The sequence below is a fragment of the Stegodyphus dumicola genome, chromosome 2 (genome assembly GCF_044657685.1).
Source record: "Stegodyphus dumicola isolate Sdum_Otavi_A_Nest chromosome 2, ASM4465768v1".
Classification (NCBI taxonomy): domain Eukaryota; kingdom Metazoa; phylum Arthropoda; class Arachnida; order Araneae; family Eresidae; genus Stegodyphus; species Stegodyphus dumicola.
Genome location: NC_140769.1, coordinates 54,758,735 through 54,784,002, shown reverse-complemented (window position 1 = coordinate 54,784,002; position 25,268 = coordinate 54,758,735). Strand labels below are relative to the sequence as shown.

The window sequence follows — 25,268 nt, the reverse complement described above, 5'->3', positions numbered from 1 at the left end:
TATTTAAATAATCATACATAATAAAATCATTTTCCAAAAAAATTCAAAATTAAATTGTATTTTAATATTTAGCAGACATAAATAATAAATTTATAGATATTAAAACCAATAACTTTTAAAGTAAGGTGATGTCATTGATTACATCATCCATAACAAAATTATATAAAATATCATAAACAATAAAATTTTTATTTCAAATAAAAATGGAAAATTAAATTCATTTTTATTACTTAGAAGCCTTAAATAATATTTAAAACACGGAATTTATGCATAATAAAACGCGTTATTTTAAAAATAAAATGACAACAAAGTATCGGTTACCATAAATAACTTGTCCGGCAATGGATTTACCATAAGTTGTATCGCATGCCAAAAAAAAATTCGCCAAAATCCGTGCAACCATTTACCAAAGTAGCACCGAAAAAAATCAATAATTTTATTTACTTTGATTGGATGATTTTATTATTTTTTTTAGATTGTTCATTTCTTGCTCAGCTTCTTTAAAATCAATGTCTTTAGGCTCACATACTGGAGACACAAATAATGATGGCTCTGTACCTAGGTAACAGCAGGCTAAACATCCTTGTTCTGAAAGCAAGGTGAGAATTCCTTTCACATTCCTGAAATGTAAAAATACTAAAATAACACATAGAATTAAATTAAAAACAATTTTAGCCTTTAAAGTTCAACATTCTAAAAAAGTTTCTTTACATTCTGACATTCTTGACATAAAAATGTAATTGTTATCAAAAGTTATGTGTTGTCTCCCATTTTGAAAATGGGGAGGGGACACTAATACATGTGCTTTATACAAGTATACAATATCAAAAGAAATACAGAACAATTTTATGAGGCATTTGTTTTATAAGAGATAAAAACACTGAAAATTTTATTTACAAATTACTGTTTTTGATTCTATCACACTGTTTTAAGCACATAACACACCTTGTGTGCACTTCGCTTAATAGATTACTTATAAAACAGGAAATTCAAATTAACTACTGCAAACACAGTAAAGAGAACAGGAAACCTTAGAACTTTGTCTATTGTCTTTGGAATGAGAATCTGCATTTCTAAAAATCTTCCAATATGTGTTTATGCTATCTTTGGATTGTATATTAGCTGGAAAATATTTGTTGTGCTCCAGTTCTGTTGCTTATTCTATTTCAGTTTACTATTTATAAAAATGTCAAAACTGTATTTAAGAAATGGTATCATAAGGAATTCTTTTCAAATGCCTGATTACAGTCTACTTAAAACTGTCTCCAGTTACAACAAAACTTTTGTTTTGAACATTAACAACTGATAAGTTATGATCAATGCTAAACACATCAAACTTGTCTTCCTCTCCAAAAGTAAGAAAGTATGTAGCAAACCTACTTGATCCTAACTTACTGGCATTTCATCTTCTGCCCTTAAACTACCACAAACCAACACAGTATAGAAATCAAAGGAATATAACACATGAAATGTACAAAATAGTGGTATTCTAAATATTAATGTCAGAACAGGCATTTTCAAACAGAAAGAATTTCATAGTTTCAGAAGTGGAAATATAGTCAGTTTTTTTATAAAGTTTTCATAGTCATCAATATTTTATATAATTTTTGTTGCATAATTTATAAAATAGGTTAAAAATAACCTAAATTCAAATAAATGTATATCAATCTTTTCAGTTTCAAAAAAGGAAGGGAAATGATCTTCTAACAATGGTTAAAGGGATACATCGGGCAAAGCAGGCTGAGAACCTCTGTCCTACAACAATCTAAACAAATTAAAGAATGCTTTCACATGAACATTACATAAAATCTAGTTGCTCTGCTCTTAATTATGGGCTTTGCTCTAAATGAGTAATATTGTACCAACCCCACTGGATGCATTTTGAATACATCAACACAGCATGCAGCAAAATACCTGTCCTGTGGCAGACATGAACTAATAACAATGTTAAAATACATGCATGCATGCACACATATACATACGTATATACACATACACATATACGTATATATATATATATATATATATATATAAGATTTGATTTATGTACATAACTTTGATCATTGTATTTACTTTTGCGTGATAGACATCGTATTGTATACTTTTTCTCATATTTTACATATATAAATTAATGACTACACAGTAATTTTTAATAGGTTCTGAACTAAACACAGGCTATAAATTTTTCTAAAATTCAGTACTAAACACAGTGTACAAATTTTTCTCCTATAATGTAAAAAATTCCGTTTTTTCATAGGGAAAAACTTCATTTACAAATTTAATGCCCTCAAGAATTTAGTTTAATTCTGCCCCACACTTCACATTATAATGTGTAAACACTGTATTTAGGCAATTTAATTATGCTCTTTGAAGAATATTTTTAAAATATCAAGTTCATGCGCATGACATCACTTTATTACTTTTTTCATTGTTAATGAGCTTAAAAAGTAAAGGATGATCTTATTTGTGAAGCTATTTTGTACTTAGATCAATACAGCATTTAAGATGTTTTACAGTATGACATAAGCACACATGAAAGAATTTAATTTTAAAGAAAATAATAATAAACAACATTTCTCTTTTACTGATGACAAGATTTTATTTTTATTGGTGGACACTTAGCTGACTTACACTTGGCCACTACTATGGCTGGAAGCGGTGGCCACTTAAATGTGGAAGTGCCTAATAATAGGTGGGCCAACTGTTACCTCTTATGGAAGGACAAACAGTTACAACCATGCCTTCACTGGGATTTGAATCCATGCCCTTTGGTATCGCAAAAGGCTTCCCTAACCATTACACCATTTGGGCGACACTCTGATGGCAAGATTTATATCATAAAACACAGATTGTTAATAAATTCAAAATTATTTCTCCTAAAAATTTCATCATTGTTTCATTCAAATGTAAAATGATTATTACTTAATGTTTCACTTAAAAGTGCGTTGAACTAAACTGGATTTCCGAATTTTATTTCTTCTGTATCAAAATTGTTGAGTTAATTTCACTTACTCAAATTTGACCCAAACAAATATACTTTGTTTTCCAAAATAATTATCTGTACCAAACTGAAGAATTAACCATAGGAAACCCTCTCAGTAACGTTGCTGCTGAAGTTCACCTGTATTATTATAAATCTGAAATAATTAAAATACTGAATTTTCCTTTTAATTTTTTTATGAACTTTAATTTTAATTCCTTATGTTCCACAAAATATACCACAAGGCTTACACAAGTAAGTTAACAACCACAAACGGAATAAACAAATGTACAATAGTACTTCAAATGAGTAAAAATTATTTAAAAACAATAAATAAATAAAAAATCAAGAACTCAATAATCCAAATTGAGAATGAAATTTCAAAAAGCAGAAATTGTCTCTTTAGTCCGAAAAAGTTCAGAAAAAATTGGTGGCCAAGATATAGACAGGTGCTTTCTCTGCTGGACATGATGAATGCACTCAAGAAAAATATGCTCAACATCCTCATCACCGCTGCCGCAGCTGCACAAAGCGCTTGAAGCAAGTCCAAATTGCATTGGATAGCTCTTAAAATTACCATGTCCAGTCAGAAACTGAGTTACCTTAAAATCTGTTAAAAACTGAAGAACTTTCATTCCGTGAAAAACTGTAGGAAAAACACTTTTGGTGCATTGTGCTTTTGCTGCGGCCAGATATTCTCTCTTCCAAATACAGATAGCATCATTTCTATAAAAGCGCTTCTAATGAAAACAGGAGCGCGGAGATTTAAATCAATATGATGTTTCGTGGTTAGCTTTATCAGAGCATCAGCTTTCTCATTTCCAAAATTTCCACAGTGTCCACAAATGTAAGCAAAATGAATGCTGATATCAAAGTCTTAATAATAACCTGAATTTCAACAGCAAATTTCTCTGAAACACTAATTTTCTTAATAAATGTAGCGATCTGCTTAGTAAAAGTAACGAAGATTTATTTAAGGTTCTCTTGGTCATATATTTTATTGATCCTGCTATTCAGTTCAACTTTGAACTTCACACATCTAACACCTTGATTACTCAATATTTTCATCACACTCAGTTAGCTTCTTCACATCATCTGTTGATCACGAAGGAACTCAAACAGAAGTTACAATTAGGAAATTTATGTTGTCGTGTTTATTCACCAAAAGTTAAAAAATTTTCATCTCTCCCAACATGGGGGGGAAGGAACCCTTTCCTTCTGATATATTATAAGAATTCAGCAGTTATTCCATTCTTTGCATTAATTAGTTAACAGTGCATATTTTAGATTGCAATTAAATTTATTTTCAGAAACACATTATTATTTTGAGGGTATAATACAGATGAAAGATTAAAATATTGTACGAGTGATTTATAAAATTAGGACACATAATTTTTTAGATATTGTATTAAAACAATCCCTAAAATATAAATACATTATTATGATAATTAAGCCAATTGCTACTCACATGAAACAGGACCGATGCATAGACACAGGTGGAAACATTAACTGGGATGCCCATTTCAGTTGAGTTTCATGATATATCAACAGAGTTTGGTTTGATGTAACAACAAGAATTATCAGAAATCCATGATGTTCTGAAAAAGGAAAACAAAATTTGTATTACAAAGTGATTTTACTTTTTATGGACAATTTTTAAATATTTTAAGGGTTTAAATGAATTTAATAAAAGAATTTCAAATACAAACCTATTTTAGAGAATATAACAACAAAATGTATTTGAAAGGAAAACATCAGAAAAGTCCAGAGGTGATTGGAAATTTGCAAAGCTTAATATTATTTAATAAATATTATTGCTCAGTTTTTAACCAAATTTACCAAACTTAAGCATATTAATAATTTTACTAATTTCTTGTATATTTTGTTCTATTGCTGTATAGGTAAAAGAAAATTACATCTATAATAAGAGTATGGGGAATTCTGACCAGTACCTCTGGCATTTTCTGATTTAGAAATACTCAGATATATTCTTCTGCTAATGAATTTATAGTACTTTATGTGGAGAAATGTAAGCATTAAAATGTTGCAAAGTAATTACCAATAGGCTTTGTTAATAATTTTTAACTTTTATGTCTTCCACAAAATGACTTAAAAGAAATTGGAATTGTTCAAAATAATAAATACATTATTTTCTATGAAAACAAATTACTTCAAAAGTCAGTAGAAAATGAAATAAATGAGTTGTAACATAAAATATGAAGAATAGAAATCTTTCACATTAGGCAACTCCCTAAAACAAGCATCTTTGAAAGTGGTCAGTATATCTAAGTACATAATCAAATAGTAGTAGTATTTGTTTACACCTTGAAAGCTGCACAAGTGCTGACAATTGCCAATTTTGGAATATTCATGAGTAAGTTCACCTAATCTTACTGATTTCATGGAATTGGTGTAGTATGGTCTACATTTACCTTAATTGGAATTATGGTGCTCATATTTTAAATTAACTGATACCTACAGTGCCATCCCTGGCTAAAATGGCTATAGTGCTATCCTTGTTTCAAAAGAAGGTGTTTTAACTTGAACATGTTTTAATTGGAAAAGTGTTTTATGGGTATCAACAGAATTGGTTTTAAGTTCTATTATATTTTTGGTCCACATGATCAGTAGGTAAAGATTCAGTAATTTGGAGATTTAAGTGGAATTGACTTTTGTTACAAAAGGGCAGTTCATTGTGACTGGATTGACGATTCCTGTTTTAGTGTAAGTAAGGAAGACATAGAATAAAAATATGAAAATTTTGAATTAGAGGCAAGCAGCTGTCAAGTTGAAAATTACAGACTTGCGAATTACATTAAGGACAAAAATAGAAAAAAAAAAAAAAAAAAAAAAAAAGGATGATATAATAGTCATAAATGCAAAGACTGGTATGTTAGAATTAGTGAAAAATCAGCTGGAAGCTGTCAGGCTCAATATTATGAAACTTTGTCAGAAAAAGACCTTTTGGAGATGGAATAGGATTTAGAAAATCTGGAAGTAATATTTTTAAAGTCTGAAGCCTATTTCACAGAAAATTCTTATTTAAGTGCTGCAACTGATAATAATGTAAAAGTGAAACTGTCAGACATTCCCTTCCAAAGTTTTCTGGTGATGTCAAAGAATGGCATGGCTTTAAGGCTCAGTTTAATTCCTTGATATCTTCTGATAATCAACACGAAAACTCACATAAATTGCTTTATTTGAAATTGGTAGTAATTAGTAATATTAAGTGGATTTTAAACTAGTGAGGATACTTTCAGCTAACTTATTGAAACATTAGAGAAATGTTACAAACATAAGTGGCTACTTTTTCCCTACTGACCTTATAAATCTAGAAAAATATATCATGAATCTGCAGTTGAATCATGACTTCTAGTGAACAAAGTAATTAAAGAGAGAAAAATTTTTTAATTAGATAAATTAAGTGCTAATATTATTATAAATATTACATTTCAAAATACTGATAAAGAAATGAGACCCCTTTCTGAAATGTCTTTGGAGACTTCAGAACTATCTGAATAGGAAGCTTTAATTGATTTTCTTAAGAAACTTTGTCACTTCTTAGTAAAATTGCAAGAACACTAGGCACAAATGAAGTGAAATCTGTAAATAAGGTTAAAACACTTGTTATAAACTCAAATATTAAACCCTCAGCCTGTATTATTTGTAAATCTGGATTGCATCCTGTTCGTAAATGACATGAATTAAAAAAATGTAAAGTGAAACAACGATTTTATCACATAAAAAAAAAATCCTTATGCCTAAAGTGTTGTTCACCAACGAATAAAAAATGAATGCAAGCCAAGATGTAGTTGCAACTTTTGCAATAGGCCACATAATTCTTTATTGCAGAACATCATAAAAATAAAGTCAACTAACTCCATGCAGAAAGAAGACAAAATTTCCACGTCATACAATTCAAAACCAATTCAATTCACATGTGCAAATGCTGGCTGCTTATATAAAAACTCTTTTGGCAACTGCATAATCTTTGGTAAATGGACATGCTCTGCGATTTTATGTGATTTTAGAAGAATGATTAATTCTCTAATTAGAGGTAGCTAACTAGATAAAGCATGCAAATTGTGGGGTTGAATGAAGATGTTATTCTCGCGATATCAAAGATACGGACTGAAATTTCAAATTTAACTAATGATTTTGTTAGATTTTCAGAATTCGTCATAGAGCCTATAATAACAAATATCACACCTGCAAGATATATATTTATATAAAATTGAAATCTGAGTCATGGCACTGAACTTGCCAATTTAAAATTTTTTAAATATGGAAAAAGAGATCAGATCATTGATGCAGAGCTTTTTTTTTTTTTAGATATGCTAAAATCAGGCAGGCTTTTTATTAAGGACTCCAATTTGCTACTGCAGAAAAGCATTTTTGGTTATATAATCAGTGGCTCAGCTACTGAGGAGGATTCAGCTGATAAATTACGTTGTGGAGTTTTGTGAGAACCTATTAATATTGGCGAAACTCTTAAAGGGTTTTGGGAAATGGAATCTGTTAATGCTTGTACAGATGCAGATCAAAATGAATATGAAAATTTAGGTAAATCTAAATTTATGGAAGCTAATCGATTAGATTTAAATAAGCATCTTAAAATGCAGTGTCTTTATAGAGATTTTATTCAGAAATATAAGGATTTGGGACACATGGAAGTGGTTGCTAAGTACTGAGAGGGTCCGTGACACTTAGCCAACAGGACACTTAACCGACACCAGTTAGCCGACAGGACATTTAGCCGACACGGACACTTAGCCGACAAGGACAGTTAGCCGACAGGACATTTAGTCGACACAGACACTTAGCCGACAGGACATTTAGCCAACACGGACAGTTAGCCGAAATGACATTAAGCTGACAATGAATCTCGCTCTTCCCAATGGTTTTAGATTTCTAATACTTTCACATTTCATTACTACTTTGCTCAACACATCACATTACATTCATTCCCATATAAAGTCGTTTCGCTCCTTCCACTAATGAAATCTTCTTTCCCTGTCAGGAAGTAGAGTGATTTGCCCTACTCCTAGCAACACTGGAACTACCTTTTTTTTTTTTTTTTTTTATCTACTTAGTGATGTTTAACTGGCACGTACCCAATAATTATTTAAACTTATCAATTACAAAATTTCTCGACTTCTCCATAAGTTCAATATTTAAGTTATTTTTCACCTATCAGTAAAAATCATTTTTCGATTCTTAAAGATCTCATGTGCTTTTAATTATTGTGTTAATTTAGCATTGTTTGATATATATCATGCTAATCAAAATCGTAAAAAACAACCATAAGGTTGTTTTTTACGATTTTGATTGTCACATTAGCGTGTTTCTCTTCTAGTCTATATATCATGCTGTTTGGTGTATATTGGCCAAACTGAAAAAGCGCTGAAATTTCTCGTCAAGGAATAGGAATTAAATTTCGAAAGGAAAAAAGAATTTTTTTAGTTAAGTATGGCAGTCACTTAATTGCATTTGAGATCTTTAAAAATTATCTGTAAAGCTTCTTCATTTAATCAACTGGGTTCTTTTGAACACTTTGACATTATTAATAATTTTTCTTGTTTACTTAACAATATTAATATTCCAATCTCGCTCTTCCAAATACTCTTATGTTTCATTACTATTTGACTCAATACATCATGTTAATCATTTCGCTCCTCCTACAAATGAAATTTCCTTTCCCTGTCACGAAAAATCTAAATAATGCAATAAAAATTATTGTTATTCTTGAAATATACTTTTTATAGAAATATATGGTAATGAAGGGTTAGTTTAGCTAATATATTTTATTTTGTTATTAAAAAGAATTTAAAAAATTGAATTTTTAAATAAGCAAAGAAATAAATTATTTGTGACCTCTATAATGAGCTGGCCATGCCACTATCCCTGAGATAAAAATTCTATAACATTTTATTCACCATGCCTCTCTCTTAAAATACTTGCTTAGGTAAATATTCATAGCAGTAAACTGGTGCATTATGTTTAATTTAGAAGTAAAATATTCGTTATGGTTTTATTTCATTCATAACTGAATGCATTTCTCAAAAGCTACATTTTTCTCTCTTCATATATCGAAAACATTGCTGATATGAAATTCCGGATGTTGGAAAATCTCCGAAGAGAAATCGGAGGAAGCAAGCAGGGCGGAGCAAAACGAGACATCCTGAAAAGCCACTGTAATGTGGTGCCATCTCTCGATGCTAGATTTAACTACATCAGTCATGTAACTAGATAATATTATGTAGTCTGTTTTGAAAGTCGCAATGTGTAATTTTCAATATAATAGTGTTACGGATTTGGTATTTAAATAGCTAATGTTAGTTGAACTATAAATTAAATTGTTTTATTCCCCATGCAGTGTAGCGCCTGATAAATATTAAAGGAAAGCTAAGCCAGAAAATTAAAAATACAAGAGCACGTGCATTTAACATTTAATAAATAAATATCTCTTTTTTGATTTCGAGAAAGTTCCAGAAAATTCTCGCCTGCAATTTAAAATCTTATAAAAGGAGGAAAACCTCTCAGTAGTTGATTTTAGTTAGTTTGTTGTTGTTTTAAGAGTTTGTTGAGAAAACTGCTCTTGTTGACTAGCAAATTCGCGGATTAGCTTCCTCTAGCTGTTTTGAATTAAGTTCTCTTGAATGTTTGAGCAGTTAAAAGATAACTTCTCTGAGATATTGTAATACTGAATGAATATCTGAGCAAAATTAAGCATTTTTGTTGTGATAATAATAAATTTTGTTCATTTTTTATCGGACTTGTGCATTCAATTCAAACGAACCTGTAGGCATGCAACAATATGTTATATTGTTTCATGTTTTTCTCATAAAATGTAACTTTCTCAAAATCTGTTAAAAATGTATAAATTTTCATTATTTTTTTTTCTCTTTCGTTCCTTCTCTTTCTCGTTTTTGTTTTAGCTACATGGTAATAGGGAAACCTTTGGTGCTCATTTTCCTGAATGCAATTATAAAGTTCTAGCCTAAAAAGGCAATTTTTATTCGAAGAGACTGGTTATATATTAAGTAAAACGGTCACTCTCTTTCTGTTAGGTGCAGCAGCGGCCGAGCGGTAAAGTCTCAGAACACTGAAAGTTTGGTCCGAATATCGAATCCCGTGAAGGGACAGGCTGCATGGGTGTTTCGTGGTTTTCCCCATGTGTAACATGTATACGAGCCAGTTTTCCTTAGAAAGTCCTTAGAAGGTCGAGAAATTTTGTAATTAATAAGTTTAAATAATTATTGGGTACGTGCCAGTTAAACGTCACTAAGTAGGTAAAAAAAAGTAGTTCCAGTGTTGATAGGAGTAGGGCGAATCACTCTACTTCCTGACAGGGAAAGAAAATTTCATTAGTGGGAGGAGCGAAACGACTTTATACGGGAATGAATGTAATGTGATGTGTTGAGCAAAGTAGTAATGAAATGTGAAAGTATTAGAAATCTAAAACCATTGGGAAGAGCGAGATTCATTGTCGGCTTAATGTCATGTTGGCTAACTGCTCATGTCGGCGAAGTGTCCGTGTTGGTTAAATGTCCTGTCGGCTAACTGGTGTCAGTTAAGTGTCCCGTCGGCTAAGTGGTTGATGGCTAAGTGTCCGTGACCGGTACCGAGAGCCAAAACATTGTTACTGTTTATCATATCATGCTGTCTACAAGCCTCATAAGACATGAACAAAGTTTTGCATTATCTTTAATGGCTGAATTTCATCAGCTTCTGAAAAGTTTAGAAATACTATAAAAAGATCTCCTTTGAATAACGTTAGGAAGGAAGCTTATGCATTTAAGCACATATGCAAATAATGTATGGATAGATATTAATACATCTACTACAAAGAAACTTACCCAGAATATTATGGAAAAAAGGCTTAACTGAACCTTTTAAGATCTACAATCTTTGCATAATTACATATGGATCTAAAAGCGCCCCTATGTTAACTACAAGAATGTTGAAGAAGTTGTAGAATGATGAGCAAAAATCATGTAGCAGCTATTCTTCAACAGATTTTTTACATGGACTATATTCTTATTGGCTCTCAAGCTTACAAAAGAATCTGCAACTTCTCTTGGTTCATTTGTTGGAAAACAAAACAAACCTGACTCTTCCTAAGTAGATGTCGAGTTATGACTTGTTTCCAGAGCTGCAGCTAGGGATTTTAACGTTAGAGGAACAACTGAAGATTTTGCAGCTTCTCCTGTTTGCTAAGAATAGAAAATATTTAATTCTAAAATTTCATAACATCTATTTGGTACCTCCTGGATGCTGCGCCTGGGAAGAGATGTCCCCTCTGGTCTTCCCTAGCTATTAGCTGCCATGACACTGCTTTCTTCACAGTAATATTTCTAGCAATGTACATTATTCTTTTAACAAATCTAACAGCAGGAAACCTGTTAAAATGTGTGTCGCGTTTGCTTACTAGAACTTTACTTCCACGAACGCCCTCTGGCGAAAGAGACTAAAAGTAGTCAGTTGAACGGCTGACGCGTCTAACAGATGTATAACGATAGACCGTCTCCGTATAAATTATGCTTGTAATCATTATAACTTGTAAATATTTTGTAGATATCTTTCATATGAATTAAAATTTCTTAAAAAGTTTATAGCTGTGTTTCGAAGTTCATCATAGAGACGGATATCGACAAGAAGGAAAGAAGGCAGTTCAGGGCAGCCCTATTTAGAAGGTAAGTGAACTTTCACTTATCTATTTAATGATCAAAAAATTTTAATAGTACAAAGTTGATAAAATTTTTTAACATGGCGCCCGAACAGGGACTGCCAGTAACTGCTGTTTTCCTAACTATTGAAACTGTCTAAATTGATGTCAGTTATATAGATGATACATAAGCATAAATAATTAGTGATTGCTGATAGTTGCTGAATTATTGAATATTAAATAATGACGGAATTCATCGATACATTGAAAAGGAAACGCGGCCACATAACGGCTGCCGTTGCAAAATTAATTGACCGAATCGAAACTGAATTACCAAAAACAGAAGTGAATGCAGAGGAACTAGAAATTTCTTTAGAACTCTTAAATGAAAAATCGAACGAGTTAAAACAAATAGATGCCGATATAGAAAAATTAATAGACATAAAGGATCTAAACCAGGAATTAAACGGTGTTGACGAATATCGTGAAAGAATAACTACATTTAAATACAAAGCTAACAAAAAATTGAAAGAAATTAATATAGAACAACAAAAATTTAATGTGTTACGAAGCACTGAACAGTTAAGTGAAAGTATTATAGAAAACATTAAAATCGAAAGTCATAATGTGAAGCTTCCTAAACTTACGATTCCGAAGTTTTATGGCGAGAGCTGCGAATGGCTGACATTTTGGAACACTTTTTCATCAGCCATACACCAAAATAAAACGCTTGACGCTATAAGCAAATTTAATTATTTGAAATCCTTTTTGAGAGGCACTGCTTATAACACCATTGACGGTTTCGATTTAACCGAAGAAAATTACGAAACTTCAGTTAAACTCCTCACAGAAAGATTTGGAAATAAAGATGTACTGATCAACGCCCATATAGATAAATTACTGAAAATAAGACCTCTAAAGGATTCTAATGACATTCAAAATTTCCGTAAGTTATTCAATTATATACAGAAACATATTCGATGTCTTGAATCATTAAATATGACCTCAGAAACATATGGAGCTTTATTAACACCTATTTTGCTTAAAACATTGCCCCCAGATTTGGTTTTGGAGTATAATAAAACAGTTCGGAAATCAAATTACGATTCGAATCACCTAGTGGAATTTCTTTCTGAACAGTTAGTTGCGCGGGAACGTACATTCCAGACGGTCCAGCCAAAGGCGGCGCCGCAAAAGCATAACAAACTGAGTGAACCCAGACCTGTTGCGAAACACACAGCTTCGGAGTTAACGAACGCAAGTTTGCGGGGGGGGGACAAACACCATGTGTTTTCTGCGACTCTTCTGATCACGAGTCTTTAACGTGTAAACAAGCATCTTTATGGTCTACTGAGAAAAAAAAGGGAGAAATGTAAAGCGAAATTAATATGTTATCGCTGTTTACACCCACGGCATCTCAGTTTTAATTGCACTTCTAGAATAAGGTGTGAATTATGTAAACAACGACATGCCACTATAATGTGTTTTAAAACCGAAAACGGAGAAATTAAGGAAGAACAAATTGAAAATAAGGCCTTAACGAATAATTCATCCTATGAAAGTGTAATCTTGCAAACTTTAATTGCCAATGTTTACGGAGATGGTGAAAGCAATTTTACACGAATAATTCTGGATACCGGAAGTAGCAGATCATATATCAGCACATTTCTTGCGGAGAAATTAAAACTAAAATCTTTAGGTCAGGAAAGTGTGACTCATGGGCTTTTTGGAGGGATAGAAAAAAGGGAAAATCACAACAAGTATCTGATTAAGTTAAATAATCCAGAAACAGGATTCACATGCGAAATGGAGGTTTTGAGCCAAAAAACCATATGCTCACATATTCCAAAATTGGAGGATAGGGAATGCTTAAAGAAACTAAGAGGTTACAAAATTTTTCCCAGTGATGTAATTAATGAGAATTCTTGTTTATTTGAAAAACACCCTAACGAAATACACATGCTTGTAGGAGCAGATTATGCCGGAAAACTCTTTACAGGAGAAATAATACACGTAACGGAGAGTTTAGTAGCGATGAATACACACATTGGTTGGACAATATTAGGGAGAACGAAGGTAAAGGGAAAAAATTTTAATGAAGTTCTTTTATCACTACACATTAGTGACAGAAAAATTTGTGACTTGTGGTCTCTTGATTCTATCGGAATAACTGAACCAGCTCTTTCGCAAACAAAACAAGAAATACAAAAGGCTACAGAAAATTATTTTATCCGTACTTTAGAAAGAGATGACGCTGGAAGATATCAGGTGTCACTTCCGTGGCTTCAAATTCATCCTGAGTTGCCAGATAATAGAATCCTTGCAGAAAAGCGTCTGAAGTCTTGCGTGAAAACCCTTCAGACTAAGAATTCCTTAGAAGCCTACGAAACTGTTTTAAAGGATTGGGTAGAAGAGGGAATAATTGAACCTATCGATATTCCGGAGGCAGAAAAGATCAAAGGGCATTATCTGCCACATAGACCCGTGTTTCGGGAAAATTCGACCAGTGTTCGACGCATCTGCAAAGGAGAAAAATTCGGTATCTCTGAACGACTGCCTGGAAAAGGGTCCTAATTATCTTGAATTGATCCCCAAAATTTTGACAAAATTTCGAGAGGGGAAATATGGAGTAATTTCGGATATAAAAAGAGCATTTCTTCAGATAGGTGTGAACCCAGCGGATCGAGATTTCCTCCGATTCCTATGGTGGGAGAAAGGACAGCCTGAAAAACTGACTATATATCGGCACCGAAGGGTTGTATTCGGCGTAAACGCCAGCCCCTTTTTACTCGCTGCCACGATTAACTACCATTTGGAAAATGTACCAAAACATCATCAGGAAATAGCTTCAAAGCTAAAGAAAGCCATGTATGTGGATAACTGCGTAGCGAGCGTGGAATCAATTGAAGAATTAAACTCATTTATCAAAGGATCTAAGGAAATAATGGCTACTGCAAAATTTGACCTAAGAGGATGGAAACATAATAGACTTAAAAATGAAACTTCAATTCTAAACCTTTCTGATAAAGATTATGAAGATGTTGTGTCAGTATTGGGATTGAAATGGGACTTGTTTGACGATACTTTGTCTTGTCACGTAAAATATGAAGAAAACCCTGTATTGAGCAAAAGATCTGTTCTTTCCGAATTGAGTAAAATCTTTGACCCAATTGGGTTTATTAGTCCAGTTACTCTCTTGCCTAAACTGATTCTGCAAGAGTGCTGGAAACAGAAAATTAACTGGGATACTAATCTGCCGAAAGATCTAGCAAGGAAATTTTTCACATGGTCATCTCAGTTAAAATATTTGAAAGACATCAAAATTCCTAGATTGCTTCCCAAAATAGACGAAAGTACCACTCTGCATGTATTTTCGGACGCAAGCAAGGACGCGTATGCGACCTGCATTTTCCTTAGACACAGCGGTGAGAGTGGAGTCACTTGTCAATTGATACAATCTAAAGCGAGAGTTGCTCCCCTAAAAGCACTCACCATACCTCGACTAGAGATACTCGCTTGCACTATTGGAGCCAGGCTCTCTCATACAATAAGAGAAGACTTGAAACTAAAAGAGGCTCCAGTTTTTTACTGGACGGATTCCACAAATGCTTTTTTTTGGATAAAACAGAAAGAAAATTGGTCCACTTTTGTAGCCAATCGAGTAAATGAGATTCGAAAACTGAGTAACTCAGATCATTGGCATCACATTCCCGGAAAGTTTAATCCTTCGGATTTGCCATCACGCGGTTGCTCTGCAAAAGAATTGAGGAAATCCGAATGGTGGAAAGGACCAGATTGGATTTATCGACCTCCAGAAGAGTGGCCTATTGCAGATGGAGAACATCCTGACTTCGCTATAGTAAATGGAGAGAGAAAACGAACTGTGGTTTCAGCCAGCAATAACACGAATACAGATAAATTTAAACTTTTTGACAATATTTCAAAATTCGAAAAGATCATAAAGGTCGTATCTTGGATCTTTAGATTCGTTAAAAATGCTACAACACCACCATCTGAAAGAACTCATGGGAGAATTTCAGTCGAAGAACTAAAGGGAGCTGAAACAGTGGTTTTCCGACTCATCCAACAAGAATCTTTCGAAGGATTGAAAGATAAAAGAATACGTGCTCTAGAACCTATCATGGACTCCAATGGCCTTATAAAAGTGAAGACACGTATCTTTCAGAGAGACGATGACGCTGACTTTCGTTACCCAGTTTTACTTCCCTCAGAACATCCATTAGTCTTAAAACTGATCAAATCTGAACATGAAAGGCTAAGTCACGCTGGAGGACAATTCGTTATGTGCGCTTTGCGTGAAAAATATTGGATCATAAAGAGTAGGAAGACCGTACGCAAGGTTATCCAAAACTGTGTACGATGTCGAAGGTTCGACTCTGATTCATATAAGATTCCTCAAGCGCCACTACCTGAAGACAGAATAAGAGATGCTTTAATTTTTGAGATTATTGGTGTTGATCTGACGGGTCCCTTAATTTTAAAAGGAGGCCAAAAAACATGGATCGTCATTTTTACTTGCGCAATATATAGAGCAGTTCACTTAGAGCTAGTCTCATCTCTATCAACCGAAAGTTTCCTGCACGCGTTCAGGCGATTCATCGCTCGAAGGGGTAGATCTGTCACTGTATACTCTGACAATGGAACCAATTTTGTTGGATCAAATAATTTGTTTAAGACCATAGATTGGAATCCTATCTTAGAAAATGCAACAGTTAAGAAAATTGAATGGAAATTTATTCCCCCTTCCTCGCCATGGTGGGGAGGGTGGTGGGAAAGATTAATTGGAGTACTAAAGAGAATTCTTCGAAAGGTACTAGGAAAATCTTCTCTGAACTACGAAGAACTGTTGACAATCATTTGTGACTGCGAGAGCATTATGAACAACCGTCTTCTCACGTATTTGTCAGAAGACGTAAAGGATTTAAGAGCTCTCACCCCAGCAATGTTTCTAACAGAAATTCCAGAGACTGGAGTTCCTGAATTAGATCTTTTGGATTCTAAATCCATCAATAAAAGATACCTTTACAGAGCCAAATTGAGAAAAGATTTACGAAAAAGATTTCGATCAGAATATTTAGGGCAACTAAAACAAAGCTCAAAATTCATCCGTGAACCATCTTCTGTGAAAGTTGGTGATCTTGTAATTGTGTCCAACAACGAAAAAAGGATAAACTGGCCCTTAGCTAGAATCGTGGAAATTTTTCCATCCCACGACGGACACATTAGATTAGTGAAACTGAAAACTGCACAAGGGGAGATTATAAGACCTACTAAGAACCTCATACCTCTTGAACTCAACTTTACACCTGAGTCGGATATGCAAGTGAGGTACAGAACTCGACGTATGACGAAATCTCAAAAGACTTGAACTACAGGTCAGTTGAGGTCCATCCTCCTCTGTTGATACTGGACCTCAAGGTGGGAGTGTCGCGTTTGCTTACTAGAACTTTACTTCCACGAACGCCCTCTGGCGAAAGAGACTAAAAGTAGTCAGTTGAACGGCTGACGCGTCTAACAGATGTATAACGATAGACCGTCTCCGTATAAATAATGCTTGTAATCATTATAACTTGTAAATATTTTGTAGATATCTTTCATATGAATTAAAATTTCTTAAAAAGTTTATAGCTGTGTTTCGAAGTTCATCATAGAGACGGATATCGACAAGAAGGAAAGAAGGCAGTTCAAGGCAGCCCTATTTAGAAGGTAAGTGAACTTTCACTTATCTATTTAATGATCAAAAATTTTAATAGTACAAAGTTGATAAAATTTTTTAACAATGTGTTTTGTGAAACTCTCATCTTGACTGTTTTTTCAACAAGGTGTCAATACAACTTTGGAACATGTACATGAAAAGAACTGTTCTCTCGAATATTTCTCGAGTTTTGATCCATCAGGGCTTAAAGGTGAAGTTAGGGGAAAGGCAAAGATATTTTTATAGTCTCTGGATGTTTCATTTAAATTGGGAAATACCACTACCAGACACTTTTGACTAAAAATTAGCAAAGTTTATCTCTCAATTTCTGAGTATTGAAACCATTGCTATTACAAAATATTTTCCCGATGATAATAGTGTAAATATACAAGGGGTTTTGATTGTATTAAATTTAGCATATAGTGTTGTAGTTTATGCATAATAGAAGTCATTTAACAGTACTACTGCTGAACACCTTGTTTACAACAAATCACGAGTTGATCCCATCAAGCCCTTGACTATACTAAGACTGGAACTTTGTGCAGCACTGTTACTATCACAGTTACATGTTGCAGATTACTGTGGTCGTCAAAGCTTTAGAATTCAAAGATTGCACCTCCATTCTAGAGTCAGACTCAACTGTTGTGCTAGCATAGTTGAAAAAAACCTGCACATAAGCTGAAAACCTTTGACAGAAATAGATTATTGGCTATATATAAGATTATAAATAATTTCCACTGAAAACGTGTAATTTTGGATAATAATCCAACTGATCTTTTTCAGGGATCTTGTTCCTGATAAGTTCCAAGACCAAGATTTAAGTAGTATCTACCATTTCTTTCTGAATCCACTTATTTCTAAGAGGGCTGTCCACTTGTGAGTTTAAGCAAGCGACAGATATATTAGTTTGATTTATGATGTAAATGATAATGCAGCATTTTTAAATATTAGTTATCTTACTAACAATTACATTAAATTAATCAGAATTCTATTCTTGCCTCTTTTATTCTAGTTCAATTATTATGTCAACATGAATCTGGTTATAACCTTAAGTTTAATGAATGACAAAATATTCCTGATTTTTAATAGCAAAAAAATATTAACAACTTAAAAAGATAATAAAGTTAAACACAAATTTTATTACCTTCCTTATAACATGTGAAACATCTAGGTGCAAAATTAAACTTGTTTGAAAATTTTAATGATCCATGAGAGTTTAAGGCAGTCAAAAATCTTTCTCCTGTAAAAATAGTCAGATTTACATTAATGAAGCACAATATAATTCATGACAATAACTTTAAGAATCACTGTATCACACTATGATATGAATAAGAGAAACCTATCAGAGAATTTAGAACAGAACTGATAATAATCCAAGGAAAGATTGAAGTTAAAGCCAAGACTAAAGTATGTATCATTGCATACAAGATGCATGTAAGTTATCTTCCTACAGCTATTACAATAGAAAGTGTAGAAGGATAGAAACTGCTCTTACACAATACACTCCTATTTAATGTCATAAAGCAAACTTTATTGCTTCTCCTTGCAATGGTTTGAGATTATTTAAGAATAACATATTGTAACTTTGAATGAAATATAAATATAGTACTACTGGTCACTATTTTTATCATGAAATAGTCATTTGTAAATTCTTATTTTTCCTAAGACTTTCATGAGAAGTGTTAGTTCTTTTTTTTTCCAGCGTGGATGATTTTTATTACCAGAGCAAACTATCATGCTTATGGTTGTAACACAATAATCTAGCAACTGGTATTCAAGTGGCAAACAGCAGATTTGGTTGAATATTCTTAGAATTAGTTGCACATTTTTCATTCAGGCTAAAGATTATTCTATGTTTAATTGAAATTTGAAAAGACTTTCAACTTTTTATTAATGATCTACACATACTATTTATGTTCTGAACTTGATACTAACAATTTTTAACATTAAAAAGAAGCAGAAATCTTAGGTCTCTTGCAGAAGAAACAATTAACAATTTTTGGAAAACTTTTAAAGTGTTTTAAATGTTCTATTAAATTATACGAGATCATCAAAGTTTGATATGCAAAATTATTTTATGCATGGATGAAGAATTGCATCCACTAGCTTACTGTAATATCTTTCACTTCACCTGTAACTATATCAAAATAAATAAAAGAGTTTGCCATGATCATCAAGGTTTTGAAATCATATATTATGGCTTACAAGTAAATCATATCCAACTTCAAATTTAATAGTGAATATAGCTATTTTCCCTTCTGATCATTTAATAAATCAATAAATATGGGCAGGCTGTTGACTAGCTGAAAGCATCTCAGTAAAACTTAAAATATTAATTTACAAAATAGCAAATATGATAAATAATATTTTTCAGTAGTGCTCTTCTAAATAAAAAATACATTTACTCCATCACAACCTCCTAATAATATTAATTTTAAAGTTAACATTTTTAAGTTATAATAAAAAAATCTATTACATACTATATTTTATTTTATCTCAGTGTTTGTAATTTCATTCAAGTGTTTGCCCTTAATATTTAAGGAATTTGTTCAATACTCTGGCTCACAACAAATTTTATGCAATTTAAATACATAGATGGAAATTAATTAAATTATGAATAAAACATAAATAGTAATAAAAATATAAGAAATCATTTTAATCAATGAAGTATTAAATAACTTCGAAAGAAGTTATTTAATTACCTAAAATTACAACTGTTGGAGACGTCTTATCTTCAACTGTCATAATATCTATAGCAGAATCACAAAGGATGTATGTCCATTCAGGCTACATGAACAAATTAAATATAATACAAGAAAATATTTTAAACCTGAGTAAAAATTTTAATGCATATAAAAATTCTTACTGCAACTTTTTTCCCTTTAAAATTCATATTTTCATTCTCGCTGCCAGAGTCACTTGCACTAGCTAAGGCTTGAAATCTTTAAATAAGCATATGTGAGTATTAGATCTACACAATAATAATAATAATAATTTATTAGTAATAAAAATAATATTTAACCCTTTGCAGATGACTAACGCATATATGTGTCCAATCTTAATGATAATCATGAAATAAAATTTATTTCAAATGACCTAGATATATTTAGTGTTTTTAAGTGGCAAGTTTTGTTTTTGAATTAACTGATGACATACCTCATCTATGATGAAGCATGTAATCTTTTACATATTTACAGAAGATACTTATTTTTAATCTGTTACCATTTTTTGAAATCATTAAATAGATGCTTCTAAAACTTAAAAACTTGAAAACTAAAAACTTAAAAACACTCTAGTATGTGTCACTTCCATATCACCCTCCTCCACCATAGAGGGGAAACTCTATAACAAAATATGCCACAGAATCAGAGTGTAACTAGATGAAAAAAATTAAATTTTCAATTAGTTGAAACTAGAAGCTATGACTGAACACATAATTGGACGATAGGCTAGTTAAAATAAAAGTGAAATTCAAAGCATGTGCACATTTTCTTTCTACTGTAGCAATCAAATTGTGAATGAAAGCAGAATGTCTAAAATAAAATAAGACTGAAATATGACATTTTTTTTTTTTTCCATTTTAACAGAAAAGACAGATGAAAATACTGAAGGTTTTAACATGAGTGAAATTGTCAATATAGTTTTTATCAACATAATGGCTGCAATAAAAAAGAATATGTGCTACCTGTGCTTTGATTTCTATAGTATTCAAAAGACATAACTTCCCACTTTAAAATTTGAGCAATGATAGACACTTTATGAGTTCAACAGTCATTCCAAGTTTAGCTATGGGTTAAGATATTTATTTTTATAAAAAAGAGAAATTAAGCTCTTATGCATGCAACAAAGAATATTTTTGGTAAATTAAGCTTAGTACTAAAATTCTGCAGTCCTCTAGCACAAAACTTTTAACAGCCCATGATTCCAGTGACCCATAAACAAAATTCCTTAGCCAGCTACAAAGGATTGTTACATTACACTGCTGAAATTAAAGCAAGTTTTAACATAATTAAAATTTTTATCATAATTATTTATCTTTAAATCTGTACTGTGAAGTACCTGTAGCTTTCTACAGAGAATCCATTAATAGTAACAAATGAATCTGTTTTTGATAGATAGGAAGTTGGTCCAGGAATAAGGTTCTTAGGAAGAAATCTACTAAATGAAAATCTTTCTTGTTCAAAAAAACTTAATGTTCCATCCAAAGACTGGACACACATCATATCTTTGCCTGCAAAGAAAGCATTAATTAGTAAAGAAAATTAAGTACTTAATGAAAATGAATTAGTCTTAAATGAAGCTTCAAAACTAGCATTCATTTTGCAAAATTTACAAAATGAATAAATAAATAAAAAATAAATAATACATTATGCCCAAAGGATCTTTTTTTAATGTTTTGTGTGCTACCTTTATTTATTAAGTATCATGTTCTTCACACTTAAACCATAAAATTTAATTAAGCAGCAATATCGCAAAATAATTTTTAAATGAGCATATCTTTAGAATTTCTGATACACAGTCTCGCGTACTGGAGATAATTCCCCTCCCCATACAGTATTGCTATTGTTCGCTTTGAAATTGGTGAGTTTGTTAATAAAAAATTCGTTAAGTGTTACAAAATATGAAACCAATAATAAAACAAATTTCAAATTCGGGCTTCCAGATGCCCAAATTCAATGGAAGATTACGTTATTCAAAATTTGATGGCTCTAGGTACCATTGTTTTATCACAATGCAAGAAACATACATTTATACAGATTTTTCATTATTTAATTTATTTAAATATAACACAGGGCTGTAATATTTGGTGGCAACAATTTGAAAAGCGAATGGACATTTATAGCGAACCGAAGCAAAATGCCAAAACGACAATTAATAACCCTTCTGGGTAATAAATAAAATAAAATATTATATAGATATCAAACTAGACTTAAAGCAAAATGAATTTATATATTAATATTTAAAATAAATATATAGTCACAGAACACTTTAACTAGCGAATATAACTGAGAATTCACTACACAAATTAAAAAATAATACAGATGTAACACTGAAATAAAAGAAAATGAAAAATGGAAATATTAATATTGATATTTAAAACAGTTAACGTGGAAATATTATTAAGCTTGCAACTAGAAACCACATCACTTTCCCAAAGTCTTGAAGACTCACCTTCTACATATAATACTGCTTATTTTCCTCAGCCTCATCCAAAGGAAAACACTGTCTTCTACATCATTTTCAGCTTTGAATTTTATTTATTTATTTACTTTATTTTGATTTTCTGTGTTTCCTAAAGTTTACTTACCAGACAGATTTTGATAAAATATGAAAGAATGCTAAAGCTTAAATTCTTTTACTCTTTTACTCTTGGGGTATTATTCAGTATCTAGACAAAAAAATTGCCCACAACAACTTCTTTGTCCATATCAAATTCAAAGGACTTAAAGGAACTGTGTCATGTAAGATCACAACACTACTACAATCATTTGATCAAGATGTAATAATAAATTTTTAACAAAAAGTATTTAAACTTTGATTAAGTAATAGTAAAAACTCTTAAAGAAGAATGAAACTTACAGTTTTCACTCTTGATGCTGTTTATTATATTTGCAGATGCCAGAAAGATGTTTCAAGCAGAAACTCAGCAAAATGCTTGAAGCAGCAAACTTTGTGAAAGAAAAGGAATCAGAATTGAATGAAAAATTTGATGATGATGACAATATTCCTGTAGACATTTTCTTAAAAAATCTGATAACCAAGAAAAAGAGATAGAAGAAAATACAGACGTTTATATAAACATAGATAAAGCTTTATCTATTTTTGCAGATAATACGAAACCAAAAATAATAGTTAAAATTTCAAAAGTGAAGAATTTTGAATCAGGTAATGACAAAATCACCAACTGAAGAAAATGATCTTTAGAAGAAAATGATAAACATTTACACTTGATGAGACACAATAACAACAGATAACGATTATGGTATACTAGATGGAGGGAAAATGATTTTCAGATCTAAATGAAGTGAATCAAATAGTCCTTTCATAACAAGGTAAAAATGGCACATAAAGTATTTCTTTTCTATTTGTATTAAATTATGACCTTGATGACAGAATCTCAAAGATAAATTTGAATCTTGCATTTCATTCTACTTTCAGACTCGCATCATGTAATGCATTCCCCATTAATTAAACCTGAGAGTGATGTATTATCAAAATTTGACTAAACAAAAGCATATTGATTAATTAATTTTTTGTTAATTTCATTAATTAATAAGCAAATGACCATTAATTTTTTTAATATAATCCATTCAAAATATTGTTTCATGCATTTAAAAATTAAATTAAAATTATATGGCATTGCTTCATTCTTATAATAAACCTTTCTTGACGAAATTTCTTCAAGTCTTTCTTAACACAATTTCTCAAAAGTCTTTTAAGAAGGAATTTCTTAAAAGACTTTTGAAGCAATATGTTAAAAGAACACAATAATTACAGATATAAAAGTAATTAATTTTTTTAATGTAAATGTACTCACAGTACTTTTGATTTATAAATTTACCTTGAATTCCACCAAAGCGACCAATAATGAGGCAAAATGAATGCCTCTGCAAATTATGTTCATAAATAAGAGACAATCGGGACTCAGTTCCATGTTCTACACTTCCTTGAACAGCTGGAAAAATAAGTTCAAAAAATTAGAGAGAAAATCTACAAAAATAAATTAAATAGAGATTACAATGTTATTAAAATTGGCAGGCAATTCCAGTATCTTGACACAACATTGCTAATATCAAAACTAAAGGAAATGCACAGCTTATATAATTTGCATCTGAGATGCTTTTGTACACATTTAAATTTAATCATTGCTTTACTACAAAGTAATATCTATTTGACTGATCTTGCTGCTAAGATTGCAATGACTAAATTAACTATTTGTATGATTTTAAATATAAAGAAGTTCTCAAATCCCCTGATGTGGTGACGGAAATTATAAAATTGACCTCTATCAAGAGACAACTGGAAAATATGGATAGATGCATATGTACAAAATTATGCATGTATCTGTGCAAGTACAAATTTGAAAATTTACATACTATTGCTTCCACTGTTCAAATAACCTAGAATTCAAATAATTTGGACCCAAAACAAAAGATTCCGGCAAATTTTGCCCCAGAATTCTGAATGCTGCTTTATATTCCACTCATGTGGTTTGTGTGGAATGTTGCTCATGTGTTTCTGATGTTTGGATAAATGAAAAACAGCTGGTTGGTGATGTGATTTCTGAAATGATAATTTTTAAGGTCCTCTATACTGATTTAGTTAAAGGTGCACTGAAAAGGAGGCTTTCAGCAAGAAGTGCTGAAAAGGAGGAGTTTAAAGCTAGTAATGGTGGTTCAAGAACTTTAAGAAAAGGACTAAGATTAATGGCCTTGTTACGCACTGGGAAGCTGTCAGTTCTAATTCAGAAGAAAGAGAAAAGTTTTTAACAGAGTTTCTAAATAGACAGAGGTATGTATCAAACCAAGTGTTCAACTGTGACAAAACAAACATCTTTTGGAAACAAAAGGTACCACTTAATGATATGTAGAATCAAATGTAAAATTTGATCTCCACATAACATTAAGCAGTACCAAGCAGTTACTTCAATGAATGGATATATAAAAAGTGTTTTCTTCAGTAAAGGCTAAAATCTCCTGATGAAGGTTCTCCTTGTCCTAGATAAAACTCTTGCATATCTTCTAGAGATATAAGGTGGTTTAGTGGGCAAATATAACTTCCTCACGATAAAATATTTCTTCCCCAACATCACTTTTCTTAGCCAGGAAATAGACCAGCAGTTGATCTTGAATTAAAAAACAATTATACACAGAAGATAGTAACATTTAAAAGATGTTTTAAAG

At 31.7% G+C, this 25,268-nt stretch overlaps 1 protein-coding gene across 4 annotated transcripts in view; it reads right to left on the bottom strand.

The window, feature by feature from the left end:
- Positions 1 to 25,268, bottom strand: part of BBS9 (Bardet-Biedl syndrome 9) — a 103,531-nt gene that overhangs the window by 66,961 nt on the left and 11,302 nt on the right. For all 4 annotated transcript variants that reach the window (XM_085810664.1, XM_085810666.1, XM_085810665.1 and 1 more), the window contains 7 exons: positions 23,927 to 24,040; positions 21,424 to 21,595; positions 20,231 to 20,306; positions 20,067 to 20,151; positions 18,509 to 18,604; positions 4,449 to 4,578; positions 445 to 620 (listed from right to left, as the gene is read on the bottom strand). In XM_085810664.1, the coding sequence (XP_085666790.1) occupies positions 445 to 620; positions 4,449 to 4,578; positions 18,509 to 18,604; positions 20,067 to 20,151; positions 20,231 to 20,306; positions 21,424 to 21,595; positions 23,927 to 24,040 (849 nt within the window). The remainder of the gene's footprint in view (positions 1 to 444; positions 621 to 4,448; positions 4,579 to 18,508; positions 18,605 to 20,066; positions 20,152 to 20,230; positions 20,307 to 21,423; positions 21,596 to 23,926; positions 24,041 to 25,268) is intronic.